Genomic DNA, 24,287 nt, shown 5'->3' with positions numbered 1-24,287 from the left:
GTGTGAGTAAAAGAGAAAACCAAGATCTCTGTGTGCTAGCATTGACTAGAAGCAAATACTGCTTATTACGTCCATTCAATAAATGTCTGTAGGGCATTTGTGATCAATGGAGTGGGCATATTGAAAATCAAAGTGCCTGATCCTATTTTTTCCGTATATCTGCCATCAATAGAGATTTGTGACACCCTGATACACATGTCTAAGCTTGTCACAATGAATCTGTATAGATAAGATCTATGCTGCTGTGAGGTGTGAGTTTATAGAGGATTGAATACATGGAAATATTGTTATTTTTCAGGATTTAGTCATTGACAGCAATGAGAAATGTAGCAAATAGCAAGGATTTAATGCCTAATAATTGGCTTCACATTGTGAGCACAACCTAGTAGCACACATCTAGTTAGCGGTAGGTGAGGCTCCCTACTGGATCCCCCCCAGTAAGGGCTCTTTCACACTGCTCTTTGTCTTCCTTTCCCTTCGGGGCTTATGCCCGGACCCCCACAAAATGGGATTCGGGCTTATGCGCCGACGGGGCCATAGACTATAATGGTGCCGGCTGAGCGAGCGTACGCTGTCGTGCATCATTTTCAGGCATGTGCACCTACAGGATACGGACTCCCAGATGCAGTGTACTACGCATGGGTGTTTGGTGTAGGCATGTATGCCCGAAAATGATGCACGTCAAAGCACACGTGGACTCTGTCCCCATTATTATAGTCTGTGCCCCCGTCCGCTCATACGGTCGAATCCCATTTTGCAGGGGGGTCCGGATGTAAGCCCCAACGAGGGCAGAAACGCTGTGAGCCTAATATGTTATCCATGTCCCACATGTATTATGCCAGATGCACATTATTATTTTGACTCTGGATACTATTAAACCAAAGTCTGGCCATTTTTTATATAATTCCTTTTATCCTTGTGTCTGTCAAACACATGTGGGACTCGCTGTAAGAACGCGATGGCTGAAGGAGGTGGTGAATGGAGAAATGGCTCAGGTGTTGTATTGCACGTATGCGGCCGGCTTTCATCTGACAGTTGTGACTAAGTGATTGCATCACGGTCAGAGCTTGGGTATTGTACCTTGTGTGTCCTGAACTTCATTTTCTTTTTCTCTATTTCTTTCCTTTGTGTAGAAAACCTCAAAGACAGCTGTGATAGCAGAGGCTCTCCAGCCCCAGTGTCCCAGCACAGCTCCCTCTCCTCTGCCTCCCCCAACGGGCTCCGCTCACCAGCCGAACACATGGCCACGTCAGTGCTCACGCAGATGGCCAGCCAAAGGACAGACGGCCACAGTCAGATCCTACAGTCACACGTCATCATGTCACCACAGTCTCAAGCAGCAAGTAGATGATGCATCTACTCCATTATACCTAGAACTAACCCACGGGATGCCTCAGCCCCAAAGACTGAGCAGAATAACTAAGCCCCAGCACAGAACGGGCGGATATGGATGATAAAAAATATATATACCTATATATATTTGTTTTTAAAGTTCGGTAAAGGGTGTTTAGGGACTATTTTTCCTTTTTTTTTTTTAGTACACAGACATCAAGTGGCTAAAGCACTAATCTTCAGATCCCATCAGGTCAAATCAACAACCTCAACACAAAAAGTGTAAGGGCTTCAAGCACTAAGAGACATGTCCATGGTCACGCACCCTGCCGCTCACTGTGTGCTGTGTATAGAAGACAGTCCGCAGGTTTACCATTTCAGTGCCAGCAGGGTGGGGTTTTTTCTTCCCTGGTGCTCCTTGTCTGAGCATTATCCCTGTCCTGCTCCATTTGTGTAGCCCAATATTACTGAGAAATATTTTCCATATTTTACTACTACGATTTTTACTCCTTTGGAAAAGGCAGTGCCATCCATACTTTACCTGTCCTTGGCATTTCAGTGTTGCTAGATAACTCATTACAGACGAGGCCTTATTGCGCAGTTGCCTTTCTGCATCACATGAAGATCACAGAGGAACATTCTCTGGTCCTGGAGCCCAGCCTGGTGCTGGAGGGACACCAGAGGAGAAACCATGAGCAGGAGACCAAGGAACAATCGGGAAAGCTTTACAGCCATGTGATCAAAGTGATGTCCACTTGTAACGCTTCATGGAAAAATCCGCAAATCATCTCCTCCAGTAATGCTCCTGAGATTTTCTTCCTCGAACTTGAAGATTGGTCTCTCTGCAGCGTACTTTAACACTAAATATAACCATCGGTGCAGCCTCTTCATAGTCTTCCAGTAGTCCATACTTGGGATTTAGCGTGCAATGAGGAGGCACCTTGTTTGATAGACTTGTATGAATCAGACATATGACCACAGAGGAGAAGGAGTCCATACTATAGGAGAGACTTCTTCCTCCATGTACTGTAGGTACGGCACTCTCTTATTCTCATTGCCCCATGAAACGGCAACCAGAGGCTTCTCAGTGTCGATTAGAGGGCTGGCTTCACGTGCCTCTTACATCGTCCTTTATTGAAAAAGTGAAGTTTTTGCACCTAATATATAGTACTATGATTGCTTCTAGCTCTTTCAGGTATTGTTCTATGCAGTCACGTGGACCTTTCGCAGAGATGTCTTGCTAAACTTTGCTATAGTTTTACTTGCAGGTTCACAAGGTAACATTAACAGCTCATCATCTAAGCATTTTCCTTAGATGAGAAGTTTACAGCATAAGATGAGTAATGTGCGCGCCGCTGCCCGCAGTCTCGCGTGCGCGCCGCTGCCCGCAGTCTCGCGTGCGCGCCGCTGCCCGCAGTCTCGCGTGCGCGCCGCTGCCCGCAGTCTCGCGTGCGCGCCGCTGCCCGCAGTCTCGCGTGCGCGCCGCTGCCCGCAGTCTCGCGTGCGCGCCGCTGCCCGCAGTCTCATCCAGTTTGTCTTTGTGAAACGAGATTGCAGATTCCTGTAGCGGTCTTATTATCCTGGTGATGTCACCAGTGTTGTTGCTGAGACAGGCACACAGTCTATTCTCCTTCCTGGGATACACTACATTGTCTTTATTCAGCGTTTTACAGTCTTCAAGTCACATTTCATTGTTGAAACACGGATATCTTTTGCAGCAAATTGCTTGGTGTTGATGGTTGATATGCAGATTTTATATATTGGGAAATACTAGTTATATGAGTAGCAAAAACAAGGTAAGTGATGTCGGATTGGAGTTACGCGGCGCGTTCACACGATTCTGCAGTTATGCAAATTGGATGGCTACACTAGGAATCCTCAAAGCCAAAAAACTAGGGGCTAGTAATGTAGAGAAATGTCTCATTATAGTTTTAAATTGTGTATTAAGTCCTTGACTACTCTATCTGCAGAACTAAATATTTTTATATTCAGCCTTTTAAGCCCCAAGGTTTTGTCCTGTCCATATTCAGATCTCAGAGAGGATCCCCCCAATGCTCCCTATTGGTCCGAGCAGATTGCCTAAGGACTTTATCTGGTTGTACGCTGAAATTGGGCCTTTTTTAGCATCTAAGCATTCAGGGGCTTAAGTCCCACTTATATGGGCCGATAATCTGGGAATGAGTGCTTGGAGGGAACGCTCGTACCCTGATTATAAACCTGTCTAAACACCCAGCAAAATGCTCATTCATTGGAAGCAATGATTTTTAAGCCGGCTTAGAAATCGTTATTCTCAGTAGCACATCGTCCTCTGTAAACCGCTCGTGTCCTGCGATAATTATCAACACAGAATGATCGTTCTGTGCGCTAAGTGTGGTCGGCCTGACTGAATAGAGCATTAAACGTACTCGATCATGCCATGTGAACCCCACCTTACTAGTGTGTGTTAGAGGAAGGCTAGTATGCACGTCCCTATAAAAGAGTGGAGTACATTGACCCTTTGTCTGGTTCATACCCAGCTGCTTTTTTCTCTTGTGTAAGGCCCTAGGCTCATTACCTTCTTTACATGACTTTACTGCACTTTATAGCTGCTATTCCTGGCTACTCATAACCACAACTAGAGGGGACCGAGATGTTTTCCACATGTTGATAAAGGGTTTCTGGGACTTTTGGATTATTATCCTAACCCCGACAATGTGGGGAGATCACGATTGCTCACCTGTTACATCGACCCCACAAGTCATGTCCGGCAGCCATGCACGCATCCACATGGCCTCAGCGGGGTCGTGCTTTAAATGAAGCAATCATAGCTGACGCCAATAATGAGCTGAACACTGAATTGTGGAGGAATTGAACACATGAGCAATAGGTTTTTTTTCTATTTTTATTTCATTACTTTGTCTCCTGTGAAAATAGTTTTAGAGAATTCCTGACAGCCACATTAATCTGTAGACCTTTTACAAAGACTCCGAATGCTGAGTCCCCAATGATTAACATTACAATGGTCCCAAAACCCACGTGTGTACAGGGCCGTGCAGTGTAGAATTGAGCAAAAAGATTCACTGGAGCCCTACAAACGTCCTACTACCTATTCCCAGTGCCGCCTCTTATTCGTAGCCCCAGTGTGACTTCATCGGACTACTGACTTGGCCACTGGACCCAGATCCTGCAAACCTTTTTGCTGAACTCTTTTGGCTTCATTGACTGTCTATGAGAGTGGTGATCATGCCTCATAGACTCATAGATGTAAATGGAGCAATGTGTACTACCTGTTAATTTACACAATTGACTATGGGACCCTCGTTCTTGTTATCAGCTTTCACACCTCCACCAATCATACATTTATTCTGTGAATAGCTGTTTGGGGCATAGCCCTTTAATCAAGCAATGTCTGTACAGGGGATCATGAGCTCCGTATCTTAGAAAAAGGATGCTTAATTGATATTAAACTATATTTAGTAGTGATGAGAAATCGATTTGCACAATCCTGATCAGCAGCCAGGTCAGTACTGAGTGACCACTGGATGGGAACGCTGCGACCCGCCTTATACCTGATGGGATCCACAGCTCCTCTCTCGATTAGCCGTGCTGGCATTGTGTGCGTGTGATGATACCACGCCGACCCGGCTAATCTGCAGAGGAGCAGCACTCGCCAAATACTGACCCTGGCTGCAGTGCCGACCCTGGCTGCAGTGCCGACCCTGGCTGCTGTACCGTTGTCCTGCGAATGGATTCTTCAGTATCTAATATTTAGAATTTACCCAGTATAGAGTTTTTAACCTAAAATCATGGTGTAAAAAGTTGGACATTTTTTAAAATTAGATTAATAATTTTGAATGACGAAAAACATTTTGCCATTACGCATGTGGGGAATTTTAAAAAGCCGCTAATGAGATGACGGGTCATTCAGCCATACTTGTTTTGATTGGGAAATATGATTTGTCATAACTTGCAGATTTTAATCGGAGCACATAAATGCCAGTATATCATGCTGGGTTGAGGCCTAGCGATTGTCACGGTTTTATATTTGCTCATGTGGGCTCAGTCTGATGCTGCATTCACACATCCCTTTCCAGTTTGTTATCCGTTTTTTTCCCATGTTTTGCTTCAGTTTTTAAAAAAAGCAGCATGAGAAAAAAACTGAAGGAAGTAAACAGCTTTTTTTTTTTTTCCCTTTGTCATGCTGTAATGAATCAGTGGAAAACTGATATAAAAAAAAAATGGATGCGTAAATGGTTCCATTAAATTCAATAGATCAATGTGCTGTCCACATTAAAAAAGACAACACTGAATGAGAAAAACGGATGTGTGAATGTGGCCTAAGTCGGGGAATAAATGTGCGCGATCGTACCTTAAGGAATCGGCCTGTTCTGTCCATATAGCAGGTATACATCTGCACATCAAACTGGTTACACAGGAAGGCTGCGTGGTCCCATTAGGAAATCACTGGATCAGAAATTTCAGATCTTAAACCATACAATTCTTTTTATAAAATGTATAAGGAAATATTATTTTACTAAGCAATTTCAATACTCCAATGTGTTCAGATAACACAAATAAGAATGCATCAGCGTTCTGTATTAGGGCTGTCCTCCTCTTCCAACATTTTTACAAACTGTACATAAAATTTATTTTTCATCAGTTCTACCAAAGACAGTGTAGATTATTTTTGTTGTAGGAGTCCTGATGTGTTTAAAGGGAATTTTTCAAGACAATTATACTACACGCCCACAATGCTCTTCCAGGCTAATCTGCATGTGGCTTCAAACCTTGATTTCTCAGCGCTGGCACATCGGATTAAAACAAGACAGGCATCGTCTTCATTGTTGTACTAGGACCTATACAGCCATACCACTAGTTTCAATAGTAAAATTTTCCTGACAGGCTCCCTTTTAATGACGAGTTGTAACCTTATTACAGAGGAGTATATCAGCCAGCAGAAAGGGTAAGAAGCCTCGGGCTCCAAATGCAATTTTTTTTGGTGGACAAAGTACTTTGACGAAAGATGATATAATTTATCTCAATGTCATCCATTTACCAGTACAGTGCACTTACAGTAATGGACAGGTTCATAGTGTTGTATTCACACAATGTGGTCATATTGTGCACTGTTTTTTGGGGCTTTTTTAAGGGGGGGCGGGGGATTTTGCAAACATACACAGCAAATTTCTATGACTTCAGTGTGTGAGTCCATCCCAACCTTAAATATTGCACCTATATTTTAGAAAATGTACAACAGTAAACATGAGTGCTGCCCATTCTTTACCTAATTAGTGCCTTCTGCTATATGAGGCCTTATGTAGGGATACTAGTGCCCATCGCAGCCAGTCAAAATTCAGCTTTAATTTTTTTTTTTTTTTAAGTAGGTTTAAAAGGAAAGCAAGCCGTGGCAGCTGTGGGCTTCTTTGCACTCGTTTTCAGACATGAGGTCCATTCTCTTATAGTAATTATTTTATTGATTCTTTAACATTTTAGCAAATGAAGATTGACGCCATCAATTTAGTGCCTTTGAGTATGTGCAAAGTGTTTTAGAATACTTAAGTAGGGTTTGTCTCTATTAATCCTGGTCGTGCAATTATATTAAAAAAACAGCACCTCTCTTGTCCTTTGGTGGTGTCTGGTATTGCATCTTACCCCCCATTTACTTGCATGTGAGGGTGAATTTTGATACCAGACTGCCCATGTTCTGCAAACACAAGCAAGCAATCGGATTGTGCCTGAATTTCCTCTAAGCCAGATTGTCTACATGGTGGCATTATTTTACTCTTATTTCTAGTAATTTTGAACATCCTTTGTGATATTCTTGCAGAGTGTCTCAACCCTGTGGATGTCATGTTTAGATATCCACTAGATCCTATGTAGAAATAAGCCGGTGTGATGTCAGGTAGGTAGCCATGATAGCAGATAGCCATGATAATACCCGCTGCCCGGTATAGGTGGTTGATGGACTCGGTCATTTCCTATGTTAGTAGCCTACAGTACAATGAGACATGCAGGCCAGGTTGTATTCTTATGTCCTGTGCCATCTTGTAATTTTTGAACTTGGTTTTTTCGTTACCTTTTATTTTCAAGGTAGTAAGTATTTAAAGGGGAAATCCAGGAAGAAAATAATCTTCAGAAAAGTCATGTGTGAAGATCGTGTTGGTGATGCCTGCGATCATGGATCACATCTGATAAGATTATAGAGGGATGAAAACCACTTTGAATACTATTCATGCTATTCAGAGAATTTGCTACTAAAAATGAGCAAATTGCAAATTCACGGACCAGAATGCTATTTCATTTTAAGAATGGGAAATTCCTTAGCCATAGCTTCTTACAGTCTAGAACACCCTTCCTTTTTGGAAATCAAGGCCTCGATCACTTTACACTCGTGGTTGTGTCTTCTGAAGATTACATCGACTGTGTTTCCTCTTTAAATGGAATCTGTCACCTGCGTTGTGCTGACGGACAGGCTTCCTAATTACAGAATGCGGCCTTTGGGCTCGAGAGATCGGACCACCAATGCATGGTCTGGCCGCGGGTCTCCCAACTCCAGCGTGGCAGGTTCATGTATTTCTATGAGGCTTTTCAGCTTGTGTTGGGAGAGCTGCGGCCAGTCCTTGCATTACAGTCCGGTCTTGGGTCAATTTTCCAGGCGGGGAGTAGCCAGCAGAGCGCTGCCCAGCCTTTCTCTGTGCCCATGTTTCCTACAAGACACTGCAGCATATCACAGTAACACATAGGCCCCGGTTCATCAAAGTGTTTACACCGGATATCTGGCATAAAACATTTTGAAAAGTCACAAAATTTTGCAAACATTTTCAACTTTGCTCCACCAAAATGGGCAGAGCTGGGAATGTGGCGTGGTGACACCGATCGTCTAATTCATGGCGAGATGTGACGTACCTTACACCACAGATCTTAGTGACTGTTTTCTGGCCACTTTTAGGAGGTGCCTGATACATCAAGAGTCTTGTGCTTCTTAATGAATCAGGCGCCTCTTAATGAATTGGGCGCCTCTGACTCCAATGCACCCCCTTCATCAACACTGCCATGAACTTTGCTGGTCCTGATGAATCAGGGTCATAGCTTTCTGTAATGAAGGAGCCAGTCTCTGCCATGTGGGTCCCTTCGGGATATTACAATAACGTGATATCTGCAGCGACATGTACACTACAATGCTGAAGAGCTGTCTAGTGACCAGTCATAGAATATCATGTCATCCAACAAGGACACGTTCAGATCCTTCAGTGGAAGGTTTATGGTCGCTGTTTTGCACAGTGTAGGGCCCTTTCTCTGAATAACTTTTTCTGTATTACAAAAATCTTCAGATGTTCTATAGGTAAACGTCATACTGCGCAAAACTATGTGAACCTTGGAAACGATGATTGAGAGATTGTTCAGGACGTCATGAATAAAGTTAATATATATTTGTTCTATATCTTCTGTATTTCAAGGACATGACAGTCGCACACAGTCGTACGACAGCTACGCGGTTCACCCATTATCATGACTTGAAGCACCATTGTCTTATAGGGGTTCAGACTTTTTTTTAGTATATAAAGAATTAGTATTTCTACAACTTACATTATTATAGATACAGCTCTGCTAATGTTAGTGTTGTGTATGTCATGCCCAAATATATACCAGTTCCCTCCCTTGTAGAACGGCAGTGTTGGCGTATGTCATCCCATATATACCACCTTCCGGCCTTGTAGGATGACTGTTGGCGTATGTCATGCTCATATATACCAGTTCCCTGCCTCGTTGGACGGCGGTGTTGCTGTATGTCATGCCCATATATACCAGTTCTCTTCCTTGTAGGACGGCGGTGTTGCTGTATGTCATGCCCATATATACCAGTTTCCTGCCTTGTAGGACGGCGGTGTTGCTTTATGACATGCCCATATATACCAGTTTCCTGCCTTGTAGGATGGCGGTGTTGCTGTATGTCATGCCCATATATACCAGTTCCCTGCCTCGTTGGACGGCGGTGTTGCTGTATGTCATGCCCATATATACCAGTTTCCTGCCTTGTAGGACAGCGGTGTTGCTGTATGTCATGCCCATATATACCAGTTCTCTTCCTTGTAGGACGGCGGTGTTGCTGTATGTCATGCCCATATATACCAGTTTCCTGCCTTGTAGGATGGCGGTGTTGCTGTATGTCATGCCCATATATACCAGTTCTCTTCCTTGTAGGACGGCGGTGTTGCTGTATGTCATGCCCATATATACCAGTTTCCTGCCTTGTAGGATGGCGGTGTTGCTGTATGTCATGCCCATATATACCCGTTCTCTTCCTTGTAGGACAGCGGTGTTGCTGTATATCATGCCCATATATACCAGTTTCCTGCCTTGTAGGATGGCGGTGTTGCTGTATGTCATGCCCATATATACCAGTTCTCTTCCTTGTAGGATGGCGGTGTTGGCGTATGTCATGGCCATATATACCAGTTCCCTGCCCTGTAGGACGGCGGTGTTGGCGTGTGTCTGTGTAGATTCTCCATTTAGCATAGTGACAGCACTTCTAGAAAGCGAATGCTGCAAAATAAACTCTTACCTTTCCGTGGTCTGCTGATGTGAGTGATAACAGCCACGTGCTTCGCTCTGTGCAGTGTGAGATATGATGGTAAATTACTGTAGAAGACTAGCGCCCCGTAGACAGGTCGTCCGGTGCAGACACGCTCACGGTTTTCATTATGGTCATTGTGATTCAATCCTTACTTTAAACAGATGATGACTTTGGATCTAAAAGTGCAAAGCGAATCAGTGTGGTGTTCATATTGTGTGCAATGGAGACACGGGCCAGCTACTGAAAGCTAAGGAAATGGACCTCCATGTCTGCGTGCTGTCATTCAGTGACGTAGAATATTGTCGCTATACTGCCATGGCTTCAGGAACTGCAATGAGCTACCATTGACAAACAGGTGTTATAATGAGAAGCCTAAGATCGGTCCTTGTTCAGTTACTCAGGTACATTTCGTGCATTAATCTCTAGACCTGAACACTTAATATACCGCAAGGTCCCCTGGAGCCGGGGGCTGCAGGTGTCGCTTCACCATTTCACCCGCCTACCAGAGAACTGCAGAGCAAACCACTCTGGAAGCGGGTGACTTCAAGGCCTTCGCCCTTTCACCATTGTTGACACCAAATTAATGTTATGTGCCTTTTATTTTGTTATTCATGTAACAATAAACTCTGTTACCAAGTATCTGGAGACTGACTGGTTATTGTCTATAGCTCGGGGGGCCTGTAAGGGTGGGGTTGTTATACTGCAGATCATGATGAACTGGAAGTGTTACACACCTGTCCTGGGTCCGAGTTCTGCGAGCTCTGCTCCCTTCACCTCAGTCCACTGCTCTCTGTTGTGCTCCACATCAGGCTTTGCAGATTGCGCGATGTGTGACATCATCTCCCTAGACCTTTTAAGGCTGATTAGGACACGCCTGTGTCTTTGGATTATTATTCAAGACTTCAGCTTGTCACTCTACTCCTGTGCACACAGTGTTACTGGCTTCTAACCCTGCTGACTTCACGGCAACCATCCTGGTGTTTCCCAAGAAACCGGCAAACAAATCGCCAGTCATAATGAATCGGGGCCATAGTGTTAAGTAAGGCCACAGCTCCACTATCCGTATTTGGTCAGTATTCGGTCAGGACTGTGAGCCAAAACCCGGTGAGGAACAATCAGAGAAAAGGTATAACAGAAACAAGCCACCAATTCTGCATTTATCCCCCACTCCTGGTTTTGTCTCCCACTCCTGAGAAAAAATACTGACCGAACACTGATAGTGGGACCGTGGCCTAAGGCACATCCTTGCTCCATGAATGTGGTAGATGTGTATGATACATCACACTAATATGAATATATAAATATATTTAGTATTCTGCTACAAATATTAAAAATAGAAATGCTAAAAACATTTTTTTTTTAATCAAATACACTGCTCTAATATATTTGATTACAAAGAAGTAATGTACACTTGTTACAATGATGCATTGTTTGTGCAGTTTGGCTATGTCTTCATTTATTAACGAGCAGAAAAAATTCCCCTCTAAATCAAATGCAGTTCACACTTTGTCCACTTGGTGGCTCTCACAGATTACAAGAACTTTTCAAAGATTTTTTTTTTTTTTTTTTTTTTTTAAGAAAAAGTCTGGGTCCATCCAAACAGTGAAGCCCGTGGTTTATTACAGAAAATTCTGCAGAATGCTAATGATGGTCTATCACTGCTTACTCTGATAAATACCGATTTGGTTAAATCATCTTGATTTTCTAGAACCGCGTCCTTACTATCTTTCGCAAAGGAAAAATTAAACATTTCATATAGTGAGGGATTAAAAGTTATCATTAATGCTTGGTCACTTTGGTTCTCACTGTATAAATGATTTCAAAACATTCTAATCCATAGCTGCCATGTTACATGGACTGAGTGCCATGTAGGTTCTGTGTCAAAATCTACATTTCCATTTAGGTGAATCGAGTTTCCAGTCTTTCACATGGGTTGGAAATGTTCCTCTAGGATATTTGATACCAATGAGGGAATATGTAGCTTGTTAATTAATCATTGTGTATTCTGCACACAGAAAATGTGAGTGACGAAAGTTGTTCTGATTGGCTAACACATACTGCCAGCCTCATTCACATTTCCTTAGATCCATGATTATTCGCAATGCTGATTTATTGTTCATTTTTCTTCATCTCTAGTGTCTGACATTAGATTAGTATTCGTGTGGAAGGACCTGATCTTTCACTCTCAAAATTCTCAATTCTCAAGTAAAATCTGTCTTTAGTGAATACTAATTTTTCCCATTACTAAGATAGAAAATGACAATTGGTGCTCATGAAGTTCTATAGAGAACTGTACCTGTTGTTTCACGAGAAATTGCAGCAGAATGTCTGTCTGCCTCCAGCTCCTCCTGCTCCACCATTCCTTATCCATAGAGTATTTAAAAGACTTTAATCCATAGAGTTCAACCTATAAGCTAACGTTGATCTAGAGCAGTGTTTCCCAAACCCCATCCTCACGGCCCCCCACATGTCATGTTTTTAGGATCTCCTTAGTATTACACAGGTGATTGAACTATCATGAAGGCATCTGGAATTCTCTTACCTGTGCAATACTAAGGAGATCCTGAAAACATGACCTGTGGGGGGCCGTGAGGATGAGGTTTGGGAAACACTGATCTAGAGGAAGGTAAAAACCCCATGAGGCAGACAGTAATGGCTCCATATTAGGGGAAACATTCTTTCCCGACTCCACATACGGCAATCAGACTAGTTCCCTGGATCAATGTCTCATCACAGAATCTAGTACCGATAGCCTGTAATATTATAGGTATCAAGAAAGGCATCCAGGCCTCCTTGTACTTTTTGTAGTGAATAAACTACTGTAACCTCCATAATCTCACTGCTCTTACAGTAAAGAACCTGCCTCTGTGATGATAAAACCTCATTGCCTCTCTAGACCTACAGGATGCCACCTTGTCATTGCTGCAGGCCTGGGTAAAAAAAAAAAAATCCTGGTAATGTCCCCTCATATTTGTACAATGTAATAAGATTGCCCCCTAGGCCTTTATTTTTCCATAATAAATAATCCCAAATTTGATAACCTGTTTTGCTATTGCAGTCCACCCATTCCCTTAACCTTCGTTGCTCTTCTCTGCACCCGCTTAAGTTCAGTTAGAGTAGTGTTCAAAATAATAGCAGTCCAATATGACTAACCAGAGTAATCAGTTTTTGGTATAAATTATATTACCACATGTCAAACAATTTTACCAGTTGGTGCAGTAGATTCTAAGAAAACCACCAGACTCCGCATTCATGATCTGCAGGTTTTTGAGTCTGTGTATTTGAATAATTAATTGAAAGTGGTTGTGTTCAAAATAATAGCAGCATGGAGTTCAATTAGTGAGGTCAATCATTCTGAGAAGAAACAGGTGTGAATCAGGTGGCCCTTATTTAAGGGTGAAGCCAGCACATGTTGTACATGCATTTCTCCTGGAAAGCCTGAGAAACATGGGTCGTTCGAGACAGTGTTCCGAATAACAGCGTACGTTGATTAAAAAGTTCATTGGAGAGGGTAAAACTTATAAAGAAGTGCAGACAATGATAGGCTGTTCTGCTAAAATGATCTCCAATGCTTTAAAATGGAAAGCAAAACCTGTGAGACGTTAAATAAAAAAGGAAGACTACCATTCAAATGGATCGAAGAATGGCAAAGGCTCAGCCAATAATCAGCTCCAGGATGATTAAAGACAGTCTCAAGTTACCTGTGAGTACTGTGACAGTTAGAAGACACCTGTGTGAAGCTAATCTCTCAGCAAGAAGTCCTCGCAAAGTCCCAATGTTAAAAAAAAAAACAAAAAAAAAAACGTATTGAAGCGGATACAATTTTCCAAAGAACACATCAACTGGCCTAAAGAGAAATGGAGAAACATTTTGTGGACTGATGAAAGTAAGATTGTTCTTTTTGGGTCCAGGGGCTGCAGACAATTTGACAGACGACCCCCAAACTCTGCATTCAAGCCACCGTACACTCTGAAGACAGTGAAGCATGGGGGTGCAAGCATCATGATATGGGCATGTTTCTCTTACTATGGTGCTGGACCTTTTTACTGCATATCAGGGATCATGGACCAGTTTGCATATATGGACCAGTTTGCATATATTTAAAATACTTGAAGAGGTCTTGTTGCCTTACGCTGAAGAGCATATGCGCTTGAAATGGGTGTTTCAACAAGACAACGACCCCAAACACACCAGTAAACAAGCAAAATCTTTGTTCCAGTTATGGAGTGGCCAGCCCAATCCCCGGACCTTAATCCGAGAGAACACTTGTGGGGTGACATCAAAAATGCCATTTCTGAGGCAACGCCAAAAAATTGTGTGATGTAGTCAAAGCATCATGGTCTGGAATGACAGGTGCCAGAAGTTGGTTGACTCTATGCAACATCGATGTGAAGCAGTTCTAAAAAACTGTGGTTATACAACTAAATATTAGGTTAGTGATTCACAGGAATCACAGGAATATTAAATCCTCCAAAAAAAAGAGTATATATTGTGAGTTTGTAAAGACGAATGCAGACACTGCTATTTTTTAGAACACTCCAATGTTCATTTTATGTTTTCTGTGAAGTAGTTAAAACTTATATATAATTATTTTCATGTTTTGAATTAGAAAACCGTGTGCAATGTTCCCAATGCATGGAAATAAAAACTAGTATAAAGATTTTGTGCTTAACTCATGTGTTTGAACACACTGCTATTATTTTGAACATTACTTTATGTCCTTCTTATACACTGGAGCCCAAAATTGTGCACAGTATTCTAAGTGTGGCCGCACTTTTAATGCATTCCACTATTTTAATTGCCTTGGCAGTAGAAGCCTGACACTGGTCACTAAAGTTTAGAGCACATGATGTCCCAGATGTGCTCAATCGGATTCAGGTCTGAGGAACGAGCGTGCCAGTCCATAGCTTCAATGCCTTCATCTTGCAGGAACTGCTGACACACTCCAGCCACATGAGGTCTGGCATTGTCCTGCATTAGGAGGAACCCAGGGCCAACCGCACCCGCATACGGTCTCACAAGGAGTCTGAGGATCTCATCTCGGTACCTAATGGCAGTCAGGCTACCTCTGGCGAGCACATGGAGGGCTGTGCGGCCCTCCAAAGAAATTCCACCCCACACCATTACTGACCCACTGCCAAACCGGTCATTATTATTATTAATTTATATAGCGCCATTGATTCCATAAGGAGGGGTTACATACCAAATACAGATATCACTTACAGTAAACAAACTAACAATGATAGAACAGTACTGAGGGAAGAGGACCCTGCCCTTGCGGGCTTACATTCTACAGGAACGGGGCGGAGACAGTAGGTTGAGGGGTTGCAGTAGCTCCGGTGTTGTTGGTTGAGGTGGCAGCGAGCAAGGTCATGGCAGGCTGTAAGCTTGTTTGAAGAGATGGGTTTTCAGGTACCGTCTGAAGGATCCAGGTGTGGTGGATAATCGGACGTGTTGAGGCACAGAATTCCATAGGATGGGGAATATTCGGGAGAAATCTTGGAGGCGATTGCGTGAGGAACGAATAAGTGTGGAGAAAAGAAGGAGGTCTTGGGAGGACCGGAGGTTACGTGAGGGAATATATCGGGAGATTAGTTCAGAGATGTACAGAGGAGAGAGGTTATGGATGGCTTTGTAGGTCAGTGTTAGTAGTTTGATCTGGATACGCTGGGGGAATGGGAGCCAATGAAGGGATTTGCAAAGGGGGGTGGCAGAGGAGTAGCGAGGCGAGAGATGAACAAGTCGTGCAGCGGAGTTGAGAATGGACTGGAGGAGTGCGAGAGTGTTAGCAGGTAGGCCACAGAGGAGGATGTTGCAATAGTCGAGGCGGGAGATGATGAGGGCATGCACAAGCAGTTTAGTAGATTGAGGAAAGGACGGATTCTGGAAATATTTTTGAGCTGGAGGCGACAGGAGGTGGCGAGAGCTTGGATGTGGGGTTTGAAGGACAGGGCAGAGTCGAGGGTTACTCCGAGGCAGCGGATTGTCGGTACAGGGGAAAGAGTAATGTAATTTATTGTGATAGAAAGATCAGGTGGGAAAGATATGCGAGATGGGGGAAAGATGATGAGTTCAGTTTTGTCCACATTGAGCTTGAGGTAGCGGGAGGAGAAGAAGAAGGATATGGCTGCTAGACATGCTGGGATTCTGGACAGCAGAGAGGTGACATCTGGGCCAGAGAGGTAGATCTGGGTGTCATCAGCGTACAGATGGTACTGGAAGCCATGGGATTTTATGAGCTGTCCCAGGCCAAGGGTATAGATTGAGGAGAGTAGGGGTCCTAGGACAGAGCTTTGAGGGACTCCAACAGAGAGGGGGCGGGGTGAGGAGGTAGTGTGGGAGTGGGAGACGCTAAATGTGCAGTTAGAAAGGTATGAGGAGATCCAGGATAGGGCAAGGTCTTTGACGCCAAAGGAAGAGAGGATCTGTAGTAGGAGGCAACTGTATCGAAAGCAGAGGACAGGTCAAGAAGAAGGAGTACAGAGAATTGTCTGTTAGCTTTGGGTGTAAGTAAGTCATTGGTGATTTTGGTAAGGGCAGTTTCGGTGGAATGGTGGGGGCGGAAGCCGGGTTGTCGAAGAGAGAGTTAGATGAAAAGTGGGAGGAAAGTTCAGCGTGAACGTGTTGCTCAAGGAGTTTGGAGGCAAATGGGAGCAGCGATATGGGGCGGTTGGGTCGAGGGATGGCTTTTTGAGGATGGGCTTGATTGTGGCATGTTTGAAGGCAGCGGGGAAAGTACCAGAAGATACTGATAGGTTGAAGAGGTGGGTTATGGATGGGATGAGTGTGGGGGTGAGGTTGGGGAGGAGGTGAGATGGGATGGGGTTGAGTGCACATGTGGTGAGGTGTGATTTGGAGAGGAGACGAGTAAGGTCTCTTTCCGTGATGTTGGGAAGGGAGGTTATGGGGGTAGGGAAATGCTGTGGAAAAAAAAAGGGGTTGTTGTGGTCGGACAGTAAAGACTTGCCGTGTTTGGTCAATCTTATTTTTGAAGTGTGTGGCAAACTCCTTAGCAGAGATGACGGAGGTCGGAGGGGAAAGTGGAGGGCGGAGGAGAGAGTTAAAAGTGTTGAATAGCTGTTTGGGGTTGTAGGATAGGGAGGATATGAGGGTTGTGAAGTAGGCCAGTTTAGCAGAGGTGAGTGCTGATTTGAATGCGAGTGTTGCTTGTTTGAATGCAGTGAAGTCATCTTGAGTATGTGTTTTCTTCCAATGCTGCTCCGCAACCCTGGACACTTGTCGAAGCTGTTTAGTGAGGTTGTTGTGCCAGGGTTGCCTGTTGACTCGTCGCGCTCTGCCATACACAAGAGGCGCGACCGAGTCAATAGCTGATGCGAGAGTGGCATTGTAGAAAGCGGTGGCGCTGTCTGTGTCATGGAGTGAGGATATGGATGTCAGTGGTAGAACAGAGACAGAGAGTGTGTGAGTGTCTAGATGTGCAAGGTTTCTGCGGGGGGGTGCTAGTTGCCAGACATGGGTGACAGGTGGAGAGGACAGGGATGAGAATATGAGTAGATGGTGGTCAGATAGGGTTGGGGGGAGGTTGTAAGGTTAGATAGGGAGTAGAAGATCAGGTCTAGTGTGTGTCCGTCTGTGTGGGTGGCTGAGCAGGACCACTGAGTTAGTCCAAAGGATAAAGTAAGCGACAAGAGTTTGGATGCTGCTGACTGGCGAGCAGGGCCGGCGTCCGCACCCGGCGTACCCAGGCAAGTGCCGGGGCCCTGGAAAATCAGAGGGGCCCAGCCGCCCACTCACTGTCGGGGCCCGGCCCACACACCCGCCCACCCACTCACTCACTGTCGGGGCCGGGCCCACACACCCACCCGCCCACTCACTGTCGGGGCCGGGCTCACACACCCGCCCGCCCACTCACTGTCGGGGCCGGGCTCACACACCCGCCCGCCCACTCACTGTCGGGGCTGGGCTCACACACCCGCCCGCCCACTCACTGTCGGGGCCGGGCCCATACACCCACCCGCCCACTCACTGTCGGGGCCGGGCCCATACACCCACCCGCCCACCCACTGTCGGGGCCGGGCCCACACACCCACCCGCCCACTCACTGTCAGGGCCATGGCCGCATCTTCGGCACCTGTTCAGTGATGCAGGCGCTGCTTGATTGCCGGCACTCCCCCAGTCCCAGAAATGGCCGCGCGCTGTCAGGCTGTGTCTGCTAGTAATGACACGGCAGGGTCGACGGCACTGCACCTTTAATTTTGCTTGTGTGTCGCCCCTGCCGCGTCATTACTAGCAGACACAGTCGCACAGCGCGCAGCCATGTCTGGGGGAGTGCCATCAAACACCGTCGGAGCGGAGGTCCTGCACAGATTGGGGGGGGAGCGGCCCGGACCCGACCGCAAGTGGGCCCCTCTGATGTTCCAGGGCCATGAAGTCTGTGACACGCCGGGGGCCCTGCACTGCCCCATACCTGAGGAGCTGCTGGACAGGACACTGGACCGGGGACAGGTGAGTGGGGCTTCCCCAATCCCCATATTAAAAATATTTGTAATGGGTCTGTGTGAGTGCATGTATGTGAATGTCAGTGTGTATGACTGTGTATATATATTTGTCTGTTTTATATATGTCTTTAAGAATTTGTGTAAAAATATGTTTGTCTGTATGTGTACATATCTGTGTACCGTGTGTGTGCGTGTGTCTGCGTACCGTGTGTGTGCGTGTGTCTGCGTACCGTGTGTGTGCGTGTGTCTGCGTACCGTGTGTGTGCATGTGTCTGCGTACCGTGTGTGCGTGCATGTGTCTGCGTACCGTGTGTGCGTGCGCATGTCTGCATATGTGAAGGATGAGGTGGCAGGCTGGGCCCTGTGTACTATATTTTTATATATATATATATATATATATATATATATATATATATATATATTTCTCCACCGTATCTGTGCATCATGAATCGTGTATGTGTTAAAAGGGTCCACTGAGACTCTTTCGTCCGGGGCCCAGAAAAACCTGGAGCCGGCCCTGCTGGCGAGTGTCAGTGGGGATGTTGAAATCGCCCATGATGATTGTGGGAATGTCAGCAGAGAGAAAGTAAAGAAGCCAGGTGGAGAATTGGTCAATAAAGGCAGTGATCGGGCCCGGGGGTCAGTATATGACAGCCACTTGGAGGTTGGAGGGAGAGTAAATGCGGACGGAGTGGACTTCAAAAGAAGGGAGAATAAGGGAGGGAAGAGGAGGAGTAGAGCTAAAGGTGCAGTTGTTAGAGAGGAGAAGACCCACTCCTCCACCATGTCTGTTTCCAGGGCGAGAAGTGTGGGTGAAGTGGAGGCCACCGTAACACAGCGCAGCAGGGGAGGCAGTGTCAGAGGGTGTTAGCCATGTCTCTGTGATTCCCAGGAAGGAGAGATGACGAGAGGTAAAGAGGTCGTGGACAAAATGGAGCTTGTTGCAGACAGAGCGTGCATTCCACAGTGCTCCAGAGAGAGGGAGCAGCGGGGTGGGAGTCAGGAGGACCGGTTTTGCGTAAGAGAGGTTGTGGTAGTTTGCAGTTGGGTTGATGCGATAGGTGGGGGAATTGGTGGAAGGTGCAAGCTGTGGGGGTCCAGGATTGGGAGATATGTCTCCAACAGTGAGGAGAAGCAGAGAGAGGGAGAGCAGGTGGGAGAAGGAGAGTGTCCGGCTTGTTTTATGTTTTGGGAGGGTCGATCTGAGGTTGAGGAGCAGGTCTGTAGATGAGGTTAGGTGGGGAGGTAGGAAGGAAGGAGAGATGATGGTCATGTCATGCTGAAGGATGTAGCCGGCAGCAGATTGCTCTCCACGGCGTCTCCAGACTCTGTGACGTCTGTCACATGTGCTCAGTGTGAACCTGCTTTCATCTGTGAAGAGCACAGGGCGCCAGTGGTGACTTTGCCAATCCTGGTGTTCTGTGGCAAATACCAAGCGTCCTGCACGGTGTTGGGCTGTGAGCACAACTCCCATCTGTGGACGTCGGGCCCTCATACCACCCTCATGGAGTCGGTTTCTTACCGTTTGTGCAGACACATGCACATTTGTGGGCTACTGGAGGGCATTTTGCAGGGCTCTGGCAGTGCTCCTCCTGTTCCTCCTTGCACAAAGGCAGAGATAGCAGTCCTGCTGCTGGGTTGTTGCCCTCCTACGGCTCCCTCCATGTCTCCTGGTGTACTGGCCTGTCTCCTGGTAGTGCCTCCAGCCTCTGGACACTACGCTTACAGACACAGCAAACTTTCTTGCCACAGCTCGCATTGATGTGCCGTCCTGGATGAGCTGCACTACCTGAGCAACTTCTGTGGGTTGTAGAGTCCGTCTCATGCTACCACAAGTGTGAAAGCACAACCAACATTCAAAAGTGACCAAAACATCAGCCAGAAATCATTGGTACTGAGATGTTGTCTGTGGTCTCCACCTGCAGAACCACTCCTTTGAGTGTGTCTTGATAATTGCCAATAATTTCCATCTATTGTCTATTCCATTTGCACAACAGCATGTGACATTGATTGTCAATCAGTGTTGCTTCCTAAGTGGACAGTTTGATTTCACAGAAGGTTGATTTACTTGGAGTTATATGCTGTTGTTGAAGTGTTCCCTTTATTTTTTTGGAGCAGTGTTTATATTTTCTATGATATATACACACAGTGGGGTAAATAAGTATTTGATACACTGCTGATTTTGCAAGTTTTCCCACCTACAAAGAATGGAGAGGCCTGTAATTTTTATCGCAGGTACACTTCAACTGTGAGAAACAATCTAAAATAAATATCCAGAAAATCACATTGTATGATTTTTACATAATTAATTTGCATTTTATTGCATGAAATAAGTATTTGATACAATAGAAAAACAGAACTTAATATTTGGTACATAAACCTTTGTTTGCAATTACAGAGGTGAGACGATTCCTGTAGTTTTTGACCAAGTTTGCACACACTGCAGCATGGTTTTTGGCCCACTCATCCATACAGATCTTCTCCAGATCTTTCAGGTTTCAGGGCTGTTGCTGGGTAACATTGAGTTTCAACTCTCTCCAAAGATTTTGTATTGGGTTTAGGTCTGGAGACTGGCTAGGCCACTCGTAAAGAAAAAATTGGGAAAAGTCTCCAATAAAAATTAATTCTCACTATATTTGCGCAAAATATTAAAACATAAAAAGGTCCATGATAGCGGAGATGTAATCTCGACGCGTTTCTGGCTTACACCCTTAGTCAGTGAGACTCTCTAGGCCACTCCATAACATTGAAATGCTTCTTACGGAGCCACTCCTTAGTTGCCCAGTTGTATGTTTCGGATGATTGTCATGCTGGAAGACCCAACCACAACCCATCTTCAATGCTCTTACTGAGGGAAGGAAGTTGTTGGCCAAAATCTCGCAATACATGGCCCCATCCATCCTCCCTTCAATACGGTGCAGTTGTCCTGTCCCCTTTTCAGAAAACCACACCAAAAGTATGATGTTTCCCCCACCATGCTTCACGGTTGGGACTGTGTTCTTGGGATTGTACTCTTCCTCCAAACAAGACAAGAGGAGTTGATACCAAAAGGTTCTATTTTGGTCTCCTCTGACCACATGATCTTCTCCCATGCCTCCTCTGGATCATCTAGATGGTCAGTGGTGAACTTCAAAGGGGTCTGGACATGTGCTGGCATGAGCAGGGAGACCTTGCGTGCCCTGCAGGATGTTAATCCATGACAGCATAGTGTGTTACTAACGGTAGTGTTTGAGACTGTGGTACCAGCTCTCTTCAGGTCATTGACCAGGCCCTCCCATGTAGTTCTGGGCTGATTCCTGAACTTTCTCAGAATCATCCTTCCCCCACAAGGAGAGATCTTGCATGGATTCTCAGACCGAGGAAGATGGACAGTCATCTTGTGTTTTTTCAATTTTCTAATAATCGTGCCAACAGTTGTTGCCTTCTCACCAAGCTGCTTGCCTATTGTCCTGTAGCCCATCCCAGCCTTGTGCAGGTCTACAATTTTGTCCCTTGTGTCCTTGGACAGCTCTTTGGTCTAGGCCATGGTGGAGAGGTTGCAGTGTGATTGATTGTGTGGACAGGTGTCTTTTATACAGGTTATGAGTTCAAACAAGTGCAATTAATACAGGTAATGAGTGCAGAGTAGGAAGGCTTGTTAAAGAAAACCGAACAGGTCTGTGAGAGCCAGAATTCTTGCTGGTTGGTAGGTGATCAAATACTTATTGCAATAAATAAAATGCAAATTAATTATGTAAAAATCATACAATGTGGTTTTCTGGTTTTTATTTTTAGAATCGGTCTCACAGTTGAAGTGTACCTATGATAAAAATTACAGACCTCTCCATTCTTTGTAGGTGGCAAAATCGGCAGTGTATCAAATACTTATTTTCCCCACTGTATGTCATAGAAAATATTAAGATCCCTAAAGCCACTGTAGTGAAGAGGGATTCACCTCCCTCCCTCCTCCTCTCTTTTGCAGTAGGACAAGAGCTTGCATTCTAAGCGGCCTTGAAATAGACTGGTACAATGGGCATAAAGAAGTAGGAAATTGGGTACAGTTGGGATGTGACAATCTTAATTAACATGAATGCAGCTCCTTTTTGAAGTAAAGAACCTCTGCAGTGCCAGCGAGGATGTATATTGTGCGTAGACAGAGTTTTATAGATTTGACAAGCAGTTAGGAAAGAAAAGGTCTTTTCAGGGGGTTTGACAACAAAGGGTACATCTGTTTACACATAGATAGTGAAGTGGAAGCCTTGTTTGTCCACAGGAAATACATCCTGACTTGAAATGACACTTTTGTCCCATTAAGGGAGATATTACATCTGCAACCAGTCGACCGGAATTGGTGAAAAGTTAGGAACATCGGCTGTGTATGGATCCGATAGTAATGGGACATAAACTTTCAGCTTCAGGGATAATAGGGGAAGAATATGCATATTATTTCATAACTGCAACACCTGCCTATAAGCCCCAAATCCATAGTGACAAGATAACTGACGACAGCCATGTTATGTTTGGTCTCTGGGGAAAGGTAAAATCCTGATGAAAAATATGGCGGCGATCTCGAACTTGTGCGATCATCAGGAGAGAAGATATTGTTAATGTGGGGAATTTCATTAAATCTTGAAGGGTTGAGAACATCCCACAACCTGGCCCACGTAAGGTCATCAAGGATGGGGGGGTGTGGGTGTAACTCAGGTGCTGATAAAAGGTCAAGGCGAATTCTGATCTGTGTTCAATGCAAAGGAAGTTACATATTAGTATAGGCTTCATCCTGTTAACCAGTCATCTTCAATTGGATTACACACAGCCTTAGTGGAGAATTTCTGGTATTCCTGATCGTGTCGTCTGTCATGGGAATTTCCGGTGTAAATATTGTAGATAAAAGGGCGTTTAGCAGATTGGCCTTTCCCTCATCCTCATCCACCATTTCACCCACACTATTTTTGATGGGGTCAACACTATCATTATTGAGTTTTTTACTGTTTACATAGCTGAAGAATATTTTGTGATTATTTTTACTTTCATAGTTTTTTTTCTAGCATTGCTAATTCTAATTCCTCCATCTTGTTGGTGAGGCTTCTGGCATTAGTGTACAAGCACTTTATGTATTTTTCTGCATCTATATTCCTCCTTAGTGTGTTCACTGTTCTATCCCCTCCCCCAATGTCACCCCTCATTTCATTACTTAGTGTAGATAGTGACCTGGGACTATCTCCTCCTCCTGTACAGTAATTGCTCTTTCTCCCCATGTCCCCAGTTCAAACACTTTTCAAACTTTCATCTCCTATCTCAGTAATGGGAAAACCTGTCTTCAGTGAATACAGATTTTGCCCATAAATTGAGAATAAAAGGTCAAAAGGAGGAAGAAGCAGTTTTCTCTGATAGTTGCCTATTTTCATGTGTACTATTGATTTATGAAATAAAAATTTTAACAGTGGTTACACTTTAAGTTACTTATGAGATGGTACATGGTCTATAAACTACATAAATTCTTTCCACAGTTGTCCCTTAATTGCTTCAGTGGATGCACTACCGATGGCACCATGTATCACATTTGTTGGACTTCACCCAAAGTTAAGATTATGGATACACGTGTATAACCTTAATTACCGCCACTAATTTGAAGAAAAAAGCCATACAAGCTTTCCTTTAATTAGCAAATTCCTCAAAAATTCCATCTCACACTCAAGCCCTTATTTCCTTCATCTTTATGGCAACTAAAATCACAATTGTCGCTCTTGGAGGTCTGTAGTTTTACTCTTTAGTTACACCCAAATTGATCTGCTTAGTGGTTAGTGTACATTTATGTAGTATAAGTAATGATAAAGTTTCCAAATTTGAGCACATATGGCAGCCCCACATCACTTGTTCCACTGGGCTCTGAGGTTTCTGGGCCGGCGATTCTCTCCAAGAGCGACCTCCTCTCCTATCTTGTCCATCCCAGTTTCTATCCA

At 44.7% G+C, this 24,287-nt stretch overlaps 1 protein-coding gene across 3 annotated transcripts in view; it reads left to right on the top strand.

Moving 5' to 3' along the window:
* Positions 1 to 10,525, top strand: part of LOC141198470 (cyclic AMP-dependent transcription factor ATF-7-like) — a 93,398-nt gene extending 82,873 nt beyond the window's left edge. For all 3 annotated transcript variants that reach the window (XM_073662969.1, XM_073662966.1, XM_073662967.1), the window contains one exon: positions 1,134 to 10,525. In XM_073662969.1, coding sequence (XP_073519070.1) covers positions 1,134 to 1,351 — 218 coding nt within the window. In that variant the 3' untranslated portion in view covers positions 1,352 to 10,525. The remainder of the gene's footprint in view (positions 1 to 1,133) is intronic.
* The last annotated feature ends 13,762 nt before the right edge of the window (positions 10,526 to 24,287 follow it).

Source organism: Phyllobates terribilis, unplaced genomic scaffold (genome assembly GCF_046119375.1).
Source record: "Phyllobates terribilis strain yellow unplaced genomic scaffold, ASM4611937v1 Scaffold_2__4_contigs__length_985480577, whole genome shotgun sequence".
Taxonomy (NCBI): Eukaryota; Metazoa; Chordata; class Amphibia; order Anura; family Dendrobatidae; genus Phyllobates; species Phyllobates terribilis.
The sequence above is the reverse complement of the archived record's forward strand: the minus strand, read 5'-3'. Positions and strand labels throughout refer to the sequence as shown.